Source organism: Strongylocentrotus purpuratus, unplaced genomic scaffold, assembly GCF_000002235.5.
Source record: "Strongylocentrotus purpuratus isolate Spur 01 unplaced genomic scaffold, Spur_5.0 spur5_contig_867, whole genome shotgun sequence".
NCBI classification, from domain to species: domain Eukaryota; kingdom Metazoa; phylum Echinodermata; class Echinoidea; order Camarodonta; family Strongylocentrotidae; genus Strongylocentrotus; species Strongylocentrotus purpuratus.
Genome location: NW_022145576.1, coordinates 737,158 through 751,832, shown reverse-complemented (window position 1 = coordinate 751,832; position 14,675 = coordinate 737,158). Strand labels below are relative to the sequence as shown.

General features: G+C 36.9%; 1 protein-coding gene across 1 annotated transcript in view; it reads left to right on the top strand.

Annotated features, from left to right (window-relative positions):
• Positions 1 to 14,420, top strand: part of LOC115920160 (RNA-binding protein Musashi homolog 2-like) — a 42,230-nt gene extending 27,810 nt beyond the window's left edge. Inside the window, exon 5 of the mRNA XM_030975141.1 lies at positions 14,277 to 14,420. Coding sequence (XP_030831001.1) covers positions 14,277 to 14,405 — 129 coding nt within the window. The 3' untranslated portion in view covers positions 14,406 to 14,420. The remainder of the gene's footprint in view (positions 1 to 14,276) is intronic.
• The last annotated feature ends 255 nt before the right edge of the window (positions 14,421 to 14,675 follow it).

The window sequence follows — 14,675 nt, the reverse complement described above, 5'->3', positions numbered from 1 at the left end:
CTCATGACATCCCTTCCACAGGGCTAAATATAGTTCATAGTCTTGGAATAGTTACTTGTCTTGAATAGTCACTTGTGATTTTTGTCGAGGTTTTCTTCCTTGTTGATAATGTTGACATTTGCTCATTTGACATGCTCGTGGGTCTGAATGTAACATTTTACAGACTCATGGTTTTGAATGTTAATTTTACAGACTCATAACTTTGAATGTTGAGTAAAACACAAATTGTACCGTAAGCCTTTAGCATGGAGATGCAAATCTAGGCTAAGCTCAAGTTATGAATGCAAAAGGTCATGTTAGGGGTCGTAAGAATGGTATTGCAGACCTTTCCATTGGCAGTCGGGGCATTGAACCTCAAGAAGGAAGTCAATAGGTAATGGTTCAATGATTCATAATGATTTATAAAATTTTATATTGGAGAAAAAATTCCTTTGATAAATATTTGTGACAAGTGCCTAGGACTGTAGCATCAGGGTGTGGCAATAGGGCAGTGAGTAATCCACAGAGTGTTGAGTGAAGACTAGCAGCTAGTGCTGATCAAGCAAGTGGCCATTTTTCTTGTTGAGGGATCAGGAGAGCCTTTTAGGAAGCGGCCCGTGAGCGAGCGGAGGCGCATCGTCCCATGTCAATCTAAGTGATTTGGCGTGAAACGTAGAAGGTTGAAGATATAGGCGAGATGCCGCCGCTGGCCGGTTAGAGACAGGTGCTTAGTAACGGTCTTGGAAAATTGACCGAAAGCATTTTGCTGCACTTGACCAGTAGGCCACTTTGATATGTATGCGTGTCACAGTCGTATGATATCTCCTGGCAATCAAGCAGAAATAGATTCATATGTTGATATTAGGTTTCAGGGAACTGCATATATCTAGTCTCTACAATGTCATACTGAGGTTCTTTTATATGTAATTGACCCTACATGTATATAGTACAGTAATATTACCCTTAGATTCATCCAGTTGTGATATATCTGAAACAATATTCTAGAAAGTTGGAAGACCTTTATAAGAATTCTCCAAGCCCTGGACGTGGCCTGACAAGAGAGCTACATATACAGTGAATGAAAAATGTTTTAAAACAAGTTCATAATCTTTGTATCGCCCTGAACTGAAGTCCCTGATTGAAAACAATTCTATGTGGTCGATTTTTACCATGTTGTACGTATTTTCAATATTATTATTTTTTCATGTTTGTATTACTGTTATATCCACATTCCTTTATTTGCAAACATGCATGATGAAAAAGATAGGAGTGTTTTGATAAAGAAGTCAAACATAATGATTAACTTGATAACGAAGTGTAACAGGATAGAAGACATGTTTATCAATACCATCCCTCGATTTATACATGTGGTATCTATGTTGTGGTAATGTTTTTTTTTTTGTAGGTTTCTTTGGGCTAAGGTGATTGGTATAAGTTGCATCTTATCTTACCTTATATGGATCCATTAGCAGCTTATCATTCAAAGCATGCTAATTGAGGTTCATTACCCTCTTTGCAAAACCATGAAATTAGGATATTATAGAGCCATAATAATTTGACTGATATTCCCACAGGCTTGTATGTGATCGCAAACTCACTCTGGCATACAGTCCCATGTGTCCAGGTATGTGTGTGCCTTGCCAAAATGCCAAACTGTATTGTATAATTGCTTTAAATGCTTGATTTACCGGTAATCTTCGAGGTACTTTCAGATATGTTCCAAAAAGATTGGTAAAAGCATTAAAAGGAAACTTGCTTATGAAGCTACATGCGATTTTGTCGGTCATTTTAGCTGCATTACATATTTACATATTAGTTATCAAACAAAATAGTACAATTTTTAAATGGAAGTTGTTTCAATTTTTTTTCTTTGGAAGGATGCCAGCATGGTAGTTGTTCCATGGGGGTCATTCTTTTAAAGTACATTCATTGAGAAGAAAAGAGGAAGACCGGTAAAGTCATTATAACTTTATTTAGCCTGGGTTTCAGAGCTTGTGGCCAAATATTTCTTAACCTATACCTTCTAAACGGAAAGGTGGTTACTTCATTGAGTTTGGAGAGAGTAGAGAACATCCATTCTTACTGCTGGGTATCTTGAAGAAAAAGAAAGTGAACTTAGCAATGAGATGTGATATTAGTCTGCACTCTAGTCTCGGTCAAAGAATGTAATTGAGAAGGTAACAATTATTTCAGCCTGGAATCAAGGCTCTAAACTGACCTGGTTAGCTGTAAGTTTACTTACAACTATTTCAGGATCCGGGCACACCCAATAAAGAAAATACTATAAGACGATTAAAAAAAGCATCAGTGAAAGTGTTTGGGCAAAAAAAAAATAATAAAAAGAAGGAAAATTTCATTAGTCCTTCTTCCAGCATTTCTGGAAATGATTTGGGATGAGACTGCAAGATTCAATTCCACAGTTTTCAACATTTCTCAAATCAGTGTGTTCGGCTTGACACCTTCAATATCTTTTCTTTCCCCAAAATTTCAGAAAGGGCTCTTGTACAGTTCAACAAGAGAAAATTGAATGAAGAAAATGTTTTTAAATTCATATCATCTTTTAGTTTGAAGTGCTTCATATTAAATCAAGCACCACATGATTACATACAGACATGAGGTGTAGTGTAAAAGGTGATTTCATACAAAGCAGTTCAGAAGACAAATGCATCAAATATGTTATCTAGACACACAAAGTGCAGGGCGAGACTCCATATTGTCTCCTAGAAGAAAGCATATACTGAATAATGCAGATCGAGAAAGAAACATAATGTCTGATGGCAAGATAAGTATCAATTTCCACCATTGTATCCCGTACACTTGACGTCATTGATCAGTGAAACTGTTTGATCCGGGGGAAGGGGGGTTAGGGTAGGGGTCAACTCATTCCAATTCAGCGCGATTGAAATGACATCACATACAAGTTAAGTCATTGATCATTCAAACTGTTCGGTTTTGGGAAGGGGGGAGGGGAAGGATGCGGCAACAAGGTCAGCTCATTCCAATTCAACGTGATTGAAATGACATCACATACAAGTTAGGTCGGTCGTTGGGAAACGGGGAAGGGGGTTAGGAAGGATGAGGGGACAGGGGCAGCTCATTCCAATTCAGCGCGATTTAAATGACATCACACGCATTGTCAATTTAAAGTCGGGGGAAGGGGAGATGGTATTCTAATGTTACTATCCTCATTCTGTCCTTTCAAACTGGGTCCCATGGTATTGATGCATCCGTGCCAGCTGCCGAAGCTCTCCACCTTTTAGTTCTTCGTGATTTTTTGAGAGGTAATACCGGTTCTTTATCTACAGTGTAGCTACAATGAAGGCAGCTGTCATGCCCATGGAAATACTCCTTATCAGAATAGAGTTCTTCTATCATTTATCATTGAACAATCAGCTATTAGGTATGTTTAATGGACCTGCTTGGTTAAAGCTGATGTTCAGTGAGAAATTGCACTCTTAAGCTGTCTCAAATTGAATCTTTTACAATGTACATGTACTGTACATGCTGTTAAATTTATTATGGGGTATAAGTCTTATGAAGTGATAAGCTTGGATTTCCAAAAAATTGCATTGGTTCATTGTAAAGCATAGTAGAGCATACTTGCATGAATAAATTGAGGCTGTAATGATAATTATTTTATGATATTTAATAAATAAACTAACCTATAAGTAAAGAAATAGAAGACATATTTCAGAGCTACATTGAACAGAGAACATGCTTTTCACAGAGAAGCATCATTAAAATAAAACCTTGAATTTCATATCTATACCTTTAATTACGCTTTCTTTTTTTTAGATATTGAATGATGTTGATTGAATAAGCCATGGTGTGTGTAGGCTAGTAGGATATAGTAAGAAAAAATGTAGAAAGCTAGGCTAATGAGCATGCGATTCCCCTCGGGGGTAGTTCGCATGAAAGAAAGTTGTCCTACACTTGACACATGGCAGTCAGCTGGGAATGGTGTGTCTGTGATGACGATTGGCTGTTCCGCAGCAGAGACGTGATGCAATGTGTAAGATTGTACTTGAACAGGAATAGTGATGTGGAATATTATGAAGGAATGTATTTATCCAAGTGGGATGAAATGTACCATGTTATTAGCATTCCTGCTAATGATTGATCCCACGTGGAGCCAAAAATATAATTTCATTACCGTAAAACTAGGAACATTTATTCACACATGCAGGCATGGATATTTTGCAAATGTTCATGAATCGTCCAGATTTCATCCTGCTGAATGATTGAATTAAAGTGCATATCACTTAATATTTGCTGTGTGCAAGAGTTTCTAGCTGCTGAAAAGCCTGAAATAGCCATCGTTAACAATTTGCTGAAGATTTGTGTCATGAAAGATTCTGGTTTTCCAGCATTTGAAACTTAAGTTACCATTTATAGTAGTGAAGGCGCTGTTTTCCATGTCACGGTAAAATGCAGTGCTTTGCCTTTTGTCTCAGAAGTTCCATACAAATATAGAGTTTCACTACTGTAATTGGCTCATTTAGAAATACGCTAGTTGGATTAATCAACAAAATGGCTGTTTATTTGTGTTAGTTAAGACCCTGTTATTCCAAATTCCTTTCAATTACTCAAAAATGTTCAAGCGACGACGTTGAGCTTGTAAATGTAAAGGAACGCCATCGTTCGTCCGGCCGGCGAGCTGTCTTGACTGCTGGCAGCTGGGGATCCCCCGCTGTCCGTTTCATCTGCTGCCCTCGCTCTCTGGGCCGGAATTCCTGGCATGCGCTGTTGTTTCAGACTTCTTATTTGTGAACACAAAAGAATAGAGTCAACCTCAACTGAGCACCCCAAGTGCATGATCCCTTCGTTAAATTTGTTAGTGTTAGCTTTAGTTTCTGCTGGTTACTTTTGAAAGGGTGAATTACTTCTACTGTGATGTCACAGTTTTATTTAATTCAGTCTTTTGATATAATTAACTCAACGTATGCAGTTTGACTTTTGTATACTATGGTTGATATATAATTTGGTATACATGTAATTCCCCATACTCGATCTATGGTTTAAAAGTTAAGACTACAGTCAGACTTTGTGCATACTCTATCATTGAAAAATTAACAAGATCTCTGTATATCATTACATTGTCAGTCATGTTATTTTTGGCAAGACTTATCTCATCTTGCCTGTTTTGGTAGACTACTAGATGAATGGACTGTCAATTAAGACGAAGAGGGATTTAGTATTGGAGCATTGTCTTGATTGTGTGGACCATTAGCTTGCTGCTAATGAGAGAAATGGTATTTGTTTTTAGAGCGGTAATTGATCCCTATATATCTCCGAGGCTCCCAGTAATGGCAGGTTGTGATGGTAACCTTCTGATCTATGGTATCCTTCATTTTGTGAATCATAGGGAAATGTCTTTTATTTTCTCTAGTATCTAGTTAAGCGAGAAATGCTTGGACAGGGTCATAATAATACTGCCAGGATTTCTATGGTGTCTTAGAATAGAAAAGTGAAAACACCAGTAGGCCTAAATGAGAATTAAATGTGTTTTGTTATAGACAATTGTTGCATCGTTTCACTTTATTTTACCAGATCTTCATGTATCTTTTAATAAAGGACTGACTATCATTGAGTTTAAAAATATGACTAGAAATTAGAAATAAGACATATCTGAGTTGTTGAGATGTGTAAAGTGAAAACACTGAACAGCCCACCCGCTCCCAATCTGTTGTCTATGATCCTAGAAGCTATTTTCAAATATAAAAGTGTCTGTGATATAAGACTAGGTGAAGTGCTTTTTGCCTTTGGCCCAGCAACGAGTATGGGATGATTAAATGAGTGAATGAATTTATGAATAGATGACTGTAGAAGGACTACATTTATGAATTAAACATGAATCCATGCACCCACTGAATTCTCTCTCTAGTTTAGCTTTACAAACCCTGAAGTCGCACCAGAATTCTCCTTTACTTGTGATGGAGATAGATTTGAATTTAGTAGCGTATACCTTATATTATACAAGGCCTATTATGCATAAAAGATAATTGTTTCCAACGGTTTGTGGCCAGTGATGATATTATCCATCCATTGCTTCGGAACTTCAAGATAACCATTGGAACTAGAACCATGAGAAATAAATGTACATGTTATATTAGAAAATGTAATTTGCAGCTAATTTCACTATTTTTCCTCCAGTGCATTTACAAAATGCTCCGTGAAATGGTGATATTGGAAGTTGTTTTTATAAATTACCTTTTAACGTGCTAGAAAAGAGGCAGTTTCAGCCCAAGTGAAGCAATTCAGATTAAATGGATGCCTAGAGAACATTCAGAATTAAAGTGTGACCTGATATTTACCACATCTTATTTTAGAGCTAACTCCAACAGAAAATAATATGCATGCCCAAAGAATATTTTAAGGGCTTAATTTCTGGCTGATGACTTTTTTCTTTGTCCATTTATTAAGCAATCTTGAAGCAGGAAATCAAAGGACTCGATCCCCTCCGAAGCTGTTTTCTTTCTCAGTCTCGGCTCAAATTAAAATGGCTGCAAGTCATTTTTCATGTTCAGACATTTTTTGTCTTCTTTATCGGAAGGAGACGACCAGGGGTCATGAAAGAGATCAGAAAGGTCGGGATGACACACTTATTTTTTACACCAGATCTTGTGTCTGCAGGAAGTTTTCTTCTTATTCACAATGCATGGCATTGTAGGTGTGGGGAGATGATGATGATGTGTATTTCTATCGATGCGGCACTTGCAGCCATTTTGACCCATTTATTACAGGCCTGAATGGCGGGAGGCTCCCTTCATTGGTCTACATGCATTGCTATTGATGTTTATCATACTTTTTTTTGGGGGGGGGGGGGGCTTGCCTTAGGTATAGCCTATGTTATGGATATCCATTTACAGTTTCACATTCAAATATGCTACACCATGAGAACTACAAGTATATATGGGGAATTGATTAACTTGATATTTTTTCTGTTCAGAGAAAGAAGAGATAACTCATATTCTGTAACACATATCGTCGCTGTTTTCACGAAGTGACGGTAGTGAAAAAAAATTGCATTCACTTTGCGTTACGATTTTCCTCACTACCGTCACTTCTTGAAAATAGGGACGATATGTAGTGCCCTTATGGCTTTCAGCAGGGGATATAATGCTTCTTGCAACTATCTATGGATGCAGTGAAGACTCAAAATAGAATTCTCTTATTCCCTGATTTTACAAATGTGTTTTTAACTTGTTGACTTTGGTGATTAGATCTCAAGCACAAGTTGGTTCCAAAGTGAATGCAATAATTTGAATAGATACCAGGCTTTGACCAAGGAGATTTTACATGCCTTTTATGAAAAACTTAACACCAATGCTACAATGGGTCTCTGTTTAAAGGATTGGTCAATCTTGAGTGACCAATGTGGACACTTGTACTTATTCACAGGCTTTGTCAAAACCATGGACATTAAGACCCATTGTAAGTAAAGCCACTGACCATACACGGATCATAGTGTTAGGGACTAGACTTCAGTACTTGCTTCCAATCTAAGTGTGTGTGGTTTATCATGTAATTAAAATGACCACTGCTGTTTCCAGCACCTAAATTAATACCTCTCATCGTGACCAAATATTGCTTCAGCTGTTATCAGTCAACATGGAGACTCCCTCTCCATCACACTTCTTCCATGGAGTCAACATTCATTAGTATTGCTATACATGTAGGAGATATCTTCTTCGTAGAACCAGAAGGACGTTAAAACAATAATACGAGTTGCCTCTTTCTGGCTCTCTTCAGACAATGTATAGAGCTGACTGGAAAACAAATGTTGTTCTTCCAGGGAGTCAACATTCATTAGTGTTGCTATACACGTAGGAGATATCTTCTTCGTAAAGCCAGAAGGATGTTAAAACAATAATATGAGTTGCATCTTTCTGGCTCTCTTCAGACAATGTACAGAGCTGACTGGTAAACAAATGTTGTTCTTCCAGGGAGTCAACATTCATTAGTATGGCTATACATGCAGGAGATATCTTCTTCGTAAAGCCAGAACGGCGTTAAAACAATAATATGAGTTGTGTCTTTCTGGCTATTTTCAGACAATGTATAGAGCTGACTGGGAAACAAATGTTGTTCTTCCAGGGAGTCAACATTCATTAGTATTGCTATACACGTAGGAGATATCTTCTTCGTAAAGCCAGAAAGGCGTTAAACAATAATATGAGTTGTGTCCTACTGGGTCTCATCAGTCGAGTTTGTGCGTAAAGTGATTTCTACAAAGGATATGTTACTGAAGCAAAAAACGATTGCAATTTTCATATCCAAACTTGAGAATAGAATAATAGTTGTTAGGATTTTTCAGGTTTTTTTTCTCCTGCAGATACATGTCCAAACACAAGCTATTTCTCTGCCTTTATTTACTTCGCAACAAAGAAAGAAAGAAAAAGTTGTGAGAAATGATTATAATTCTTTATTAAAACTATAACATTGCAATGTTTTCTACTTGTCAAGAGATTTTTGAGACATGAGTTTGTCCCCTAGCTGTTGAATATTTTTAAATATTAAAAATTGGAGATGGACCGTTCTTAAAATCAGAATTTTACTCCAGTTATTTCCATGACCAAACTGTTGTTCAGGTTTTGATGCATGTTCTTATGGCATTAATTTAGACCCATGCACTAGAGCCATATGGGAGAGCTTAGATTTCGGTACCATCTGATCAAAAACTGTAACTTTAAACTGCCCCTGTAGTCTTCTACCAGACATTTTTATTCTGCAAAAACCTGAAACTTTCACGTGCACAAGTTGTTTGCAAATTATGCAAATTTCACAAGTTTATTACTATTAAAGAATTGAATCACAATTGAAAGAATGCCTATTTCTCCAGTTCGCAATTTTCCTTGCCATTTACATGGCAGATTCCCAAAGTTTTCATGTTGCGAAAGTTTCTGGTTTTGCATGCAGTATTCACCAGATAAACTGTCTCTCTCTCTCTCTCTCTTTTAAAAGAGAAAAATAAAACATAGATGTAAAAGAATGTACATGTAACTGTAACTAGGTAATTCATTTTTTTACTTTAAAAAAAATTGAGTGCTTTATGAAGCAATTATTTATCTCTAGTCTAGTTGTGATTTAAGCTGAAGTCAACAGCTGGAATGATTAATGAGGCAGTTTACAACATTATTCATCATTACATTTGACTGGTACATGTTTCAATATCCTGCTTCACAATTCTTAAGTTTGATACAATGTATGTAAGAGAAAAGCACATTAAATTTGATTTCTAGTTTCTAGTTCCCTCCTTCTATTCCTTTTCAGCGTGGATCCTACATATATATTTATTCATTATGTTGGATATGAGAGACAATTTTAGGCAATGAAGTAATGGAGGAAAAAATAATCATTTGATTAATGCAATTGGACCTTATGTTGAGCATCTGTATTGCATTGATTAATTAAAATTTTGTTTTGAAAATTTGTGTTGAAATTTACCTTGGACCATATTTATGGGTTGCACTAATATCAGATATGAAATAAACTGATCCTTGTTTCTTTCAAAATTTAAAGTGGATGGGAAACTAGGAATAATGTTTACTAGGGCTAATGGGTTAGGTTCTAGACTACTACTACTACTAGTACACGCATACACACACCATCTGGTTTGAAAACGAATCTTTCTGACGAGAGATGGCTCGGCAGGTATGACTGTATTAGACACGCACGCACAGATTGGTAGGAATTACAACTCTTGGTGCCCTCTGATAGATCAGGATTCTTGCTCAGAAACCAGATTCGATTGGAAATCTAGTTCAGCTAGCACTGTTCAAAATTCAAGAGAAACATGATCTTTGCTTAGGGAAACAGTTGTCTTTGATGGCTCTCTTTACTAAATTCATGTAATATCTGTTTGGTTGTGTATATACTGTGGTTACCAGGATGTGCATATCGAAACTGGTAATTCACTTCTAGCATACACTTGACAAAGGCAGTTACTTTTTGGGCTATTATGCAAAGCAAGGTGTTATTTTCATGAAAACCTCATACAAGCTCAATTACAAGTTTGCTGATATTGCCATTGAAATGCGTGTTAATTGTAATAAGCACGTTTCAATGGGATTTCTGTGAACTTGTACACTTCATGACGGTTTCATGAAACGATGCCCATGATAGCCAATGAAAGGAAATGAAGAGAATCTGTTTACATTTAAACAAACAAAGGTTTGGAGATAATCAATCCGTTAGTCACAGTTACAAAGTGAAAATAGAAATAAAGATTCCAAAAAAGAGAGGCTGTCCTCTCTTTCAGGTTCTTTTTCTGGCATGTACAGGTATGCATGAATCAACCTCTTTCATTTCTTGCCAAATGCTAAAAAGTTCCTAAATTTGTAAGCTGAGTAAAGTGTATTGATAAGTATGTGTGCATTTTTCGCTGAGATACAGGCATTTAAATTTTGTATTATAATGTCATGGTATGAAAACAGGAAGTATGAAGCATTGCTTTGTCTTTCCCTTCTTCAGTCGTTAACATAGATACCACCAATCCCATTGGCCATGCCGATCAGGGACCACTCTCAATATCCAGCTAGAAATGTGGTGCGCAACCCCTCTCTGTGTGTGCCAATGTGCACAGTCTAAACACAGAATTGTGCGTTGGAAACTGAACTGTGTCGTGTGGCAGTTTGAACGGTACCGAACCAGGAAACAAGCTGCTACACACATGTAAAATGTTTTTTTTTTCTTTCTTCATTAAAGCTTGTTTAATATGGTGTTGAGCAAACAATGGTGCAATACAAAGGATATCTCCATCTGTTACCTGGTATTTTCTAAAAACCTGTCTCGAAATGAAAAAAGATTTTGCCTTAATTAAGAATCAGGGTTGAGAAAAAAAACTGACATTGAGCTTTATTGCATTTACATGTGGCTTTCCACGTAAACAAAACCGATTACCGTTCAGATTGTGAAGAAACACAATAGTCAAAATTATGCGTGAAAGATTTTAATTCCTTGTAGAGTATAACCGCATAAGGAAAGCAACTAAGCATGCACAATTTGTGGGAATATGACTTCTTGTGATTGAGTATAATGTATCTTGACTCGGAAGAGAGAGAATCAAGAAGTTCATTACTTGGTTTTATGAAGTACTTGAGAAAGAAAAAAAATGCCCACTTGTCTGTGTGAAGTGTTAATAATGACTCATTGTTGTATATACAACTAACCAGGAAACCATCCAAATATTTCTCTAGCAATCCAAAAAGAAAACATTTCATTAATTAGTTTTGAAGCGCTCATATTTCCCCCATTATTAACCACGGAGTATAATACATACATGTACATGCATGGAAGGTGCAGATGATGATGTTGAACTAACCTCCATAATATTTTTTTTTGCCTCGGTGTAATGTTGTAAATAGTGACGTACTTCATTCATAATTGAAGTTCTAATATGAAAAAGACTGCCTGTTTAAATGAAAAGGAACATGTTTAAATGAAAAGGAACATGTTCTGGGTTTCTGTTTGTTGTCCTGGAAATGTAAATTTTGTAACAATAGATTCCATGCTGTAGTCGGAAAGTTAAAACTTTCAGTTTCAATTTACATCATGATTTCAGTTGTAACTTTGATTTTATTCTACATGTTCAAATTTGATAGGCTTGCATATTTGGGGTTTGATAATAAATGATATTGAGTATTTAGGAGTGCTAAATCCATAGTGCTTACAAAATTACAGAACATTAAGAGGAACGTAAAATACATAGACTCATAAAATAAGTAAAATCACATTTGGGTTACTGAGGGAAGAAGTACATTTTAAGGAATCTTTTGAAAGAGGCAAGACAGGTTTACATGATTTCTCTGATGGAAAGTGGGGTATTTTCTTTCCCTATGTTTTTAGAGAAAATCTAATTTGGTGCTCTGAGGAGATCCTTAACTGGATTGAACTAGATTTCAATTGTGGTATGCAAACGATAGTCTTGTAGCTTCACTGTTTTATTTAAAGTCCTTTTTTAAAGAAAAAGAACAATCTTCGAAGTGGATTATACAAAATAAAAGGAGTCTTTAATTTTTCCTGGAATTGACTTTCAATCACTCTGCCCGTGAGTTCTATACTCTCTTGTGAATCTGAAAAAGGCTAACGGTTAGTGCAAAGACATGGATGCCCTCTTACCTGGCGGAGTCTCGTCAACGAGGGCTCACCTGGGGGGCTCGCTCTCGTTGCATTTTAACCCGGAGCCCGTTACCTGCGAGATGTCACGATTGGAGCTCCAGCACCTTTGGGTGTCGCGGGCCAAACAATCACGGAAATTACTTTGGCGCGATTCAGCGTGGTTGCATGTTCAGAGTAAATAGCTGAGAGCGAGGCAGCTAGAATAGGATTCCTTGTACGCGGTGGGAGCCTTGATAAACAAGGGGGAAGAGCGAACGGCCGATGAAAAGTGACAATGAAAATTGAGTGGAAATAAAAGGAGAGAGAGAGAGAGAGGACGAGGGTGAATGAAATGGGGATATATGATAGCTATTGATGCTCATTATATCATGCAAAACATGAGAGTTTAACTGGAAGATATCATATTTCCTGATTACACAAGAATAACTCGTATGGATAGATGAAATATCATAAGATTGTTTAATGGAGAATTTGCTGAGATGGCATACATGTAAATGTAAATGGTTAGCAGAGATAGGGATTCTAGATGATAGCATAGAAGGCCTTTATAAGGTACCGTCTTTTGATTATACATTGATATTGATACGCTCATTCATCAAACCGTGTTTTCCTATCCCCTTTTACCCTCTGGCCCGCTTGCGATATGCGCGATTGAAAAAACGGCTTATGATAAGAAGGATGGACAACACACAACAATCAAATCCAGCAAGTGTACATCACATCCCACAGCACACAGATTCTAATTCATCCATGTTTTTTTAAGGAGCGGAACAGGCTTCTTTCATTTCTACAGCTACCGAAACAGATATGACCCGTCACTGTAATATTATGAAGGAAAGCAATGCACATTCCGGTACAGATTTTGATTAGGTGTATATTTTTGGAAGAATATGATCTGTTTTGATCGCAGTTCGGTCCCACTCCCAAATTGAAGACGTACCTCTGGGCCATGATATTGTCTGCTGAGAGCCAGAAGGATGTTAAATGTCATTATTTTAAACATGGAAGTAGCTCCCTTCTGACTGCCAACATCTAAAATATTTTGGTTGAAGGTTACAAAGGTGGAATAGTAGTGGATTATGGCATGATGATGTTTTTACGAAATATATTTTGATATACCTTATCTGGGAGGTGTTTCACAAAGACTAAGATCGACATTAAGCTGGACTTAACTATGGCAGGCCGTTCATGCCACTATTTCCTCTAAATTGGCATTGGTTTCTCAAGGGAAGCACAAATTGTCGTCACAAATCTACAGAATTTACATTTTTTGATAGTTCATTATTGAAGATCATAATTGAGAGACGAATGGTGAGAGCAACCAGTGGCATGAACGGCCTGCCATAATTAAGTCCAACTTAAAGTTGATCTTAGTCTTTGTGAAACACCCCCCTGATCAAAGGGTTTGGGTTAGGTATGGTGTATGTCCAGGTTGAAATTAAAGGTAAAGACCAGTTATGGTCATGCGATTGCATTGTGAAAGAAACGTTGTGGAATCGATCAGAAAAGGTTGATCATCTAGCATCTAGCATCTGCAAGGTTCTGGAATCATCAAAATGATAAGAAATTTGGCCCATTCTTCGTAAAGTTACAAGCACTATACACAGAAAGATGTATATGGGACTACCCTATATCTCTCACAGACCATGAGAGAAACAAATTTACCAAATATATGAATTAATAGGCGGTTTCCCGGCAAATTTTGTATCATCATGTATTAGTCAAAACATATTCTTTCACATGATTGGTAATGAGAGCTTCCATTTCATTTTTTGAAATTGGGGCATTTCCAATACTGGTCTTTACCTTTAAGAAGTTGTTTAGCACAGGATATTGACTGCGGTGCACTTGTCACCAGAGCATAGTTAGTTGTACAACTGTTTGACTACTTTAAATCCCTGAAACTTTTCTGTGCACGGATTGTTTGCAAATTTTGTAGCTTGTTAAAATTCACACACTTTCATGCTGTGAAATAGTCGAATAACAACTGATGCAACACTGAATTCAAACAATTTGTTTACAAATATCTTGCTGTGAAACGTGGCGTGTACAGTTCCTGAAAGCTTCAAGTTGTGAGAGTTTCTGGCTTTAATAACAGGTTATATTTATCAAGAGATGTTTATATATTTTTAATTAATTCTTTATCTCCTTTCTTTTCTTTTCTTTTCTCTGACCAGGTCGATCCTAAAGTGGCGTTCCCTAAGAGATCCCATCCCAAGGTAAGAACAGTAAATTTCAATTCCCCCCCTCTTTTTCTCTTTTTCACTGACAAAAAGAGACTAAAAACTTTTTGCCAAGGTGTATGACTTGTACGATCATTGTTCCAGTGCATTTTTCTTTCCTTTTAACCACATTATATATGAACAGCAATGTGGTGGTGGTAGTAGTGATTATGTGAGCAGTGGTTGTTTATGGTGGTGATTACTGATTGTGATGACATGATGATGACATTGACGACGATGATGATGATGATGATGATGATGACGATGATGATGATGATGATGATGATGATGATAGTGATGTTTACGATGATGATGACGATGATATTGATGATCACATTGATGATGGCAATGATC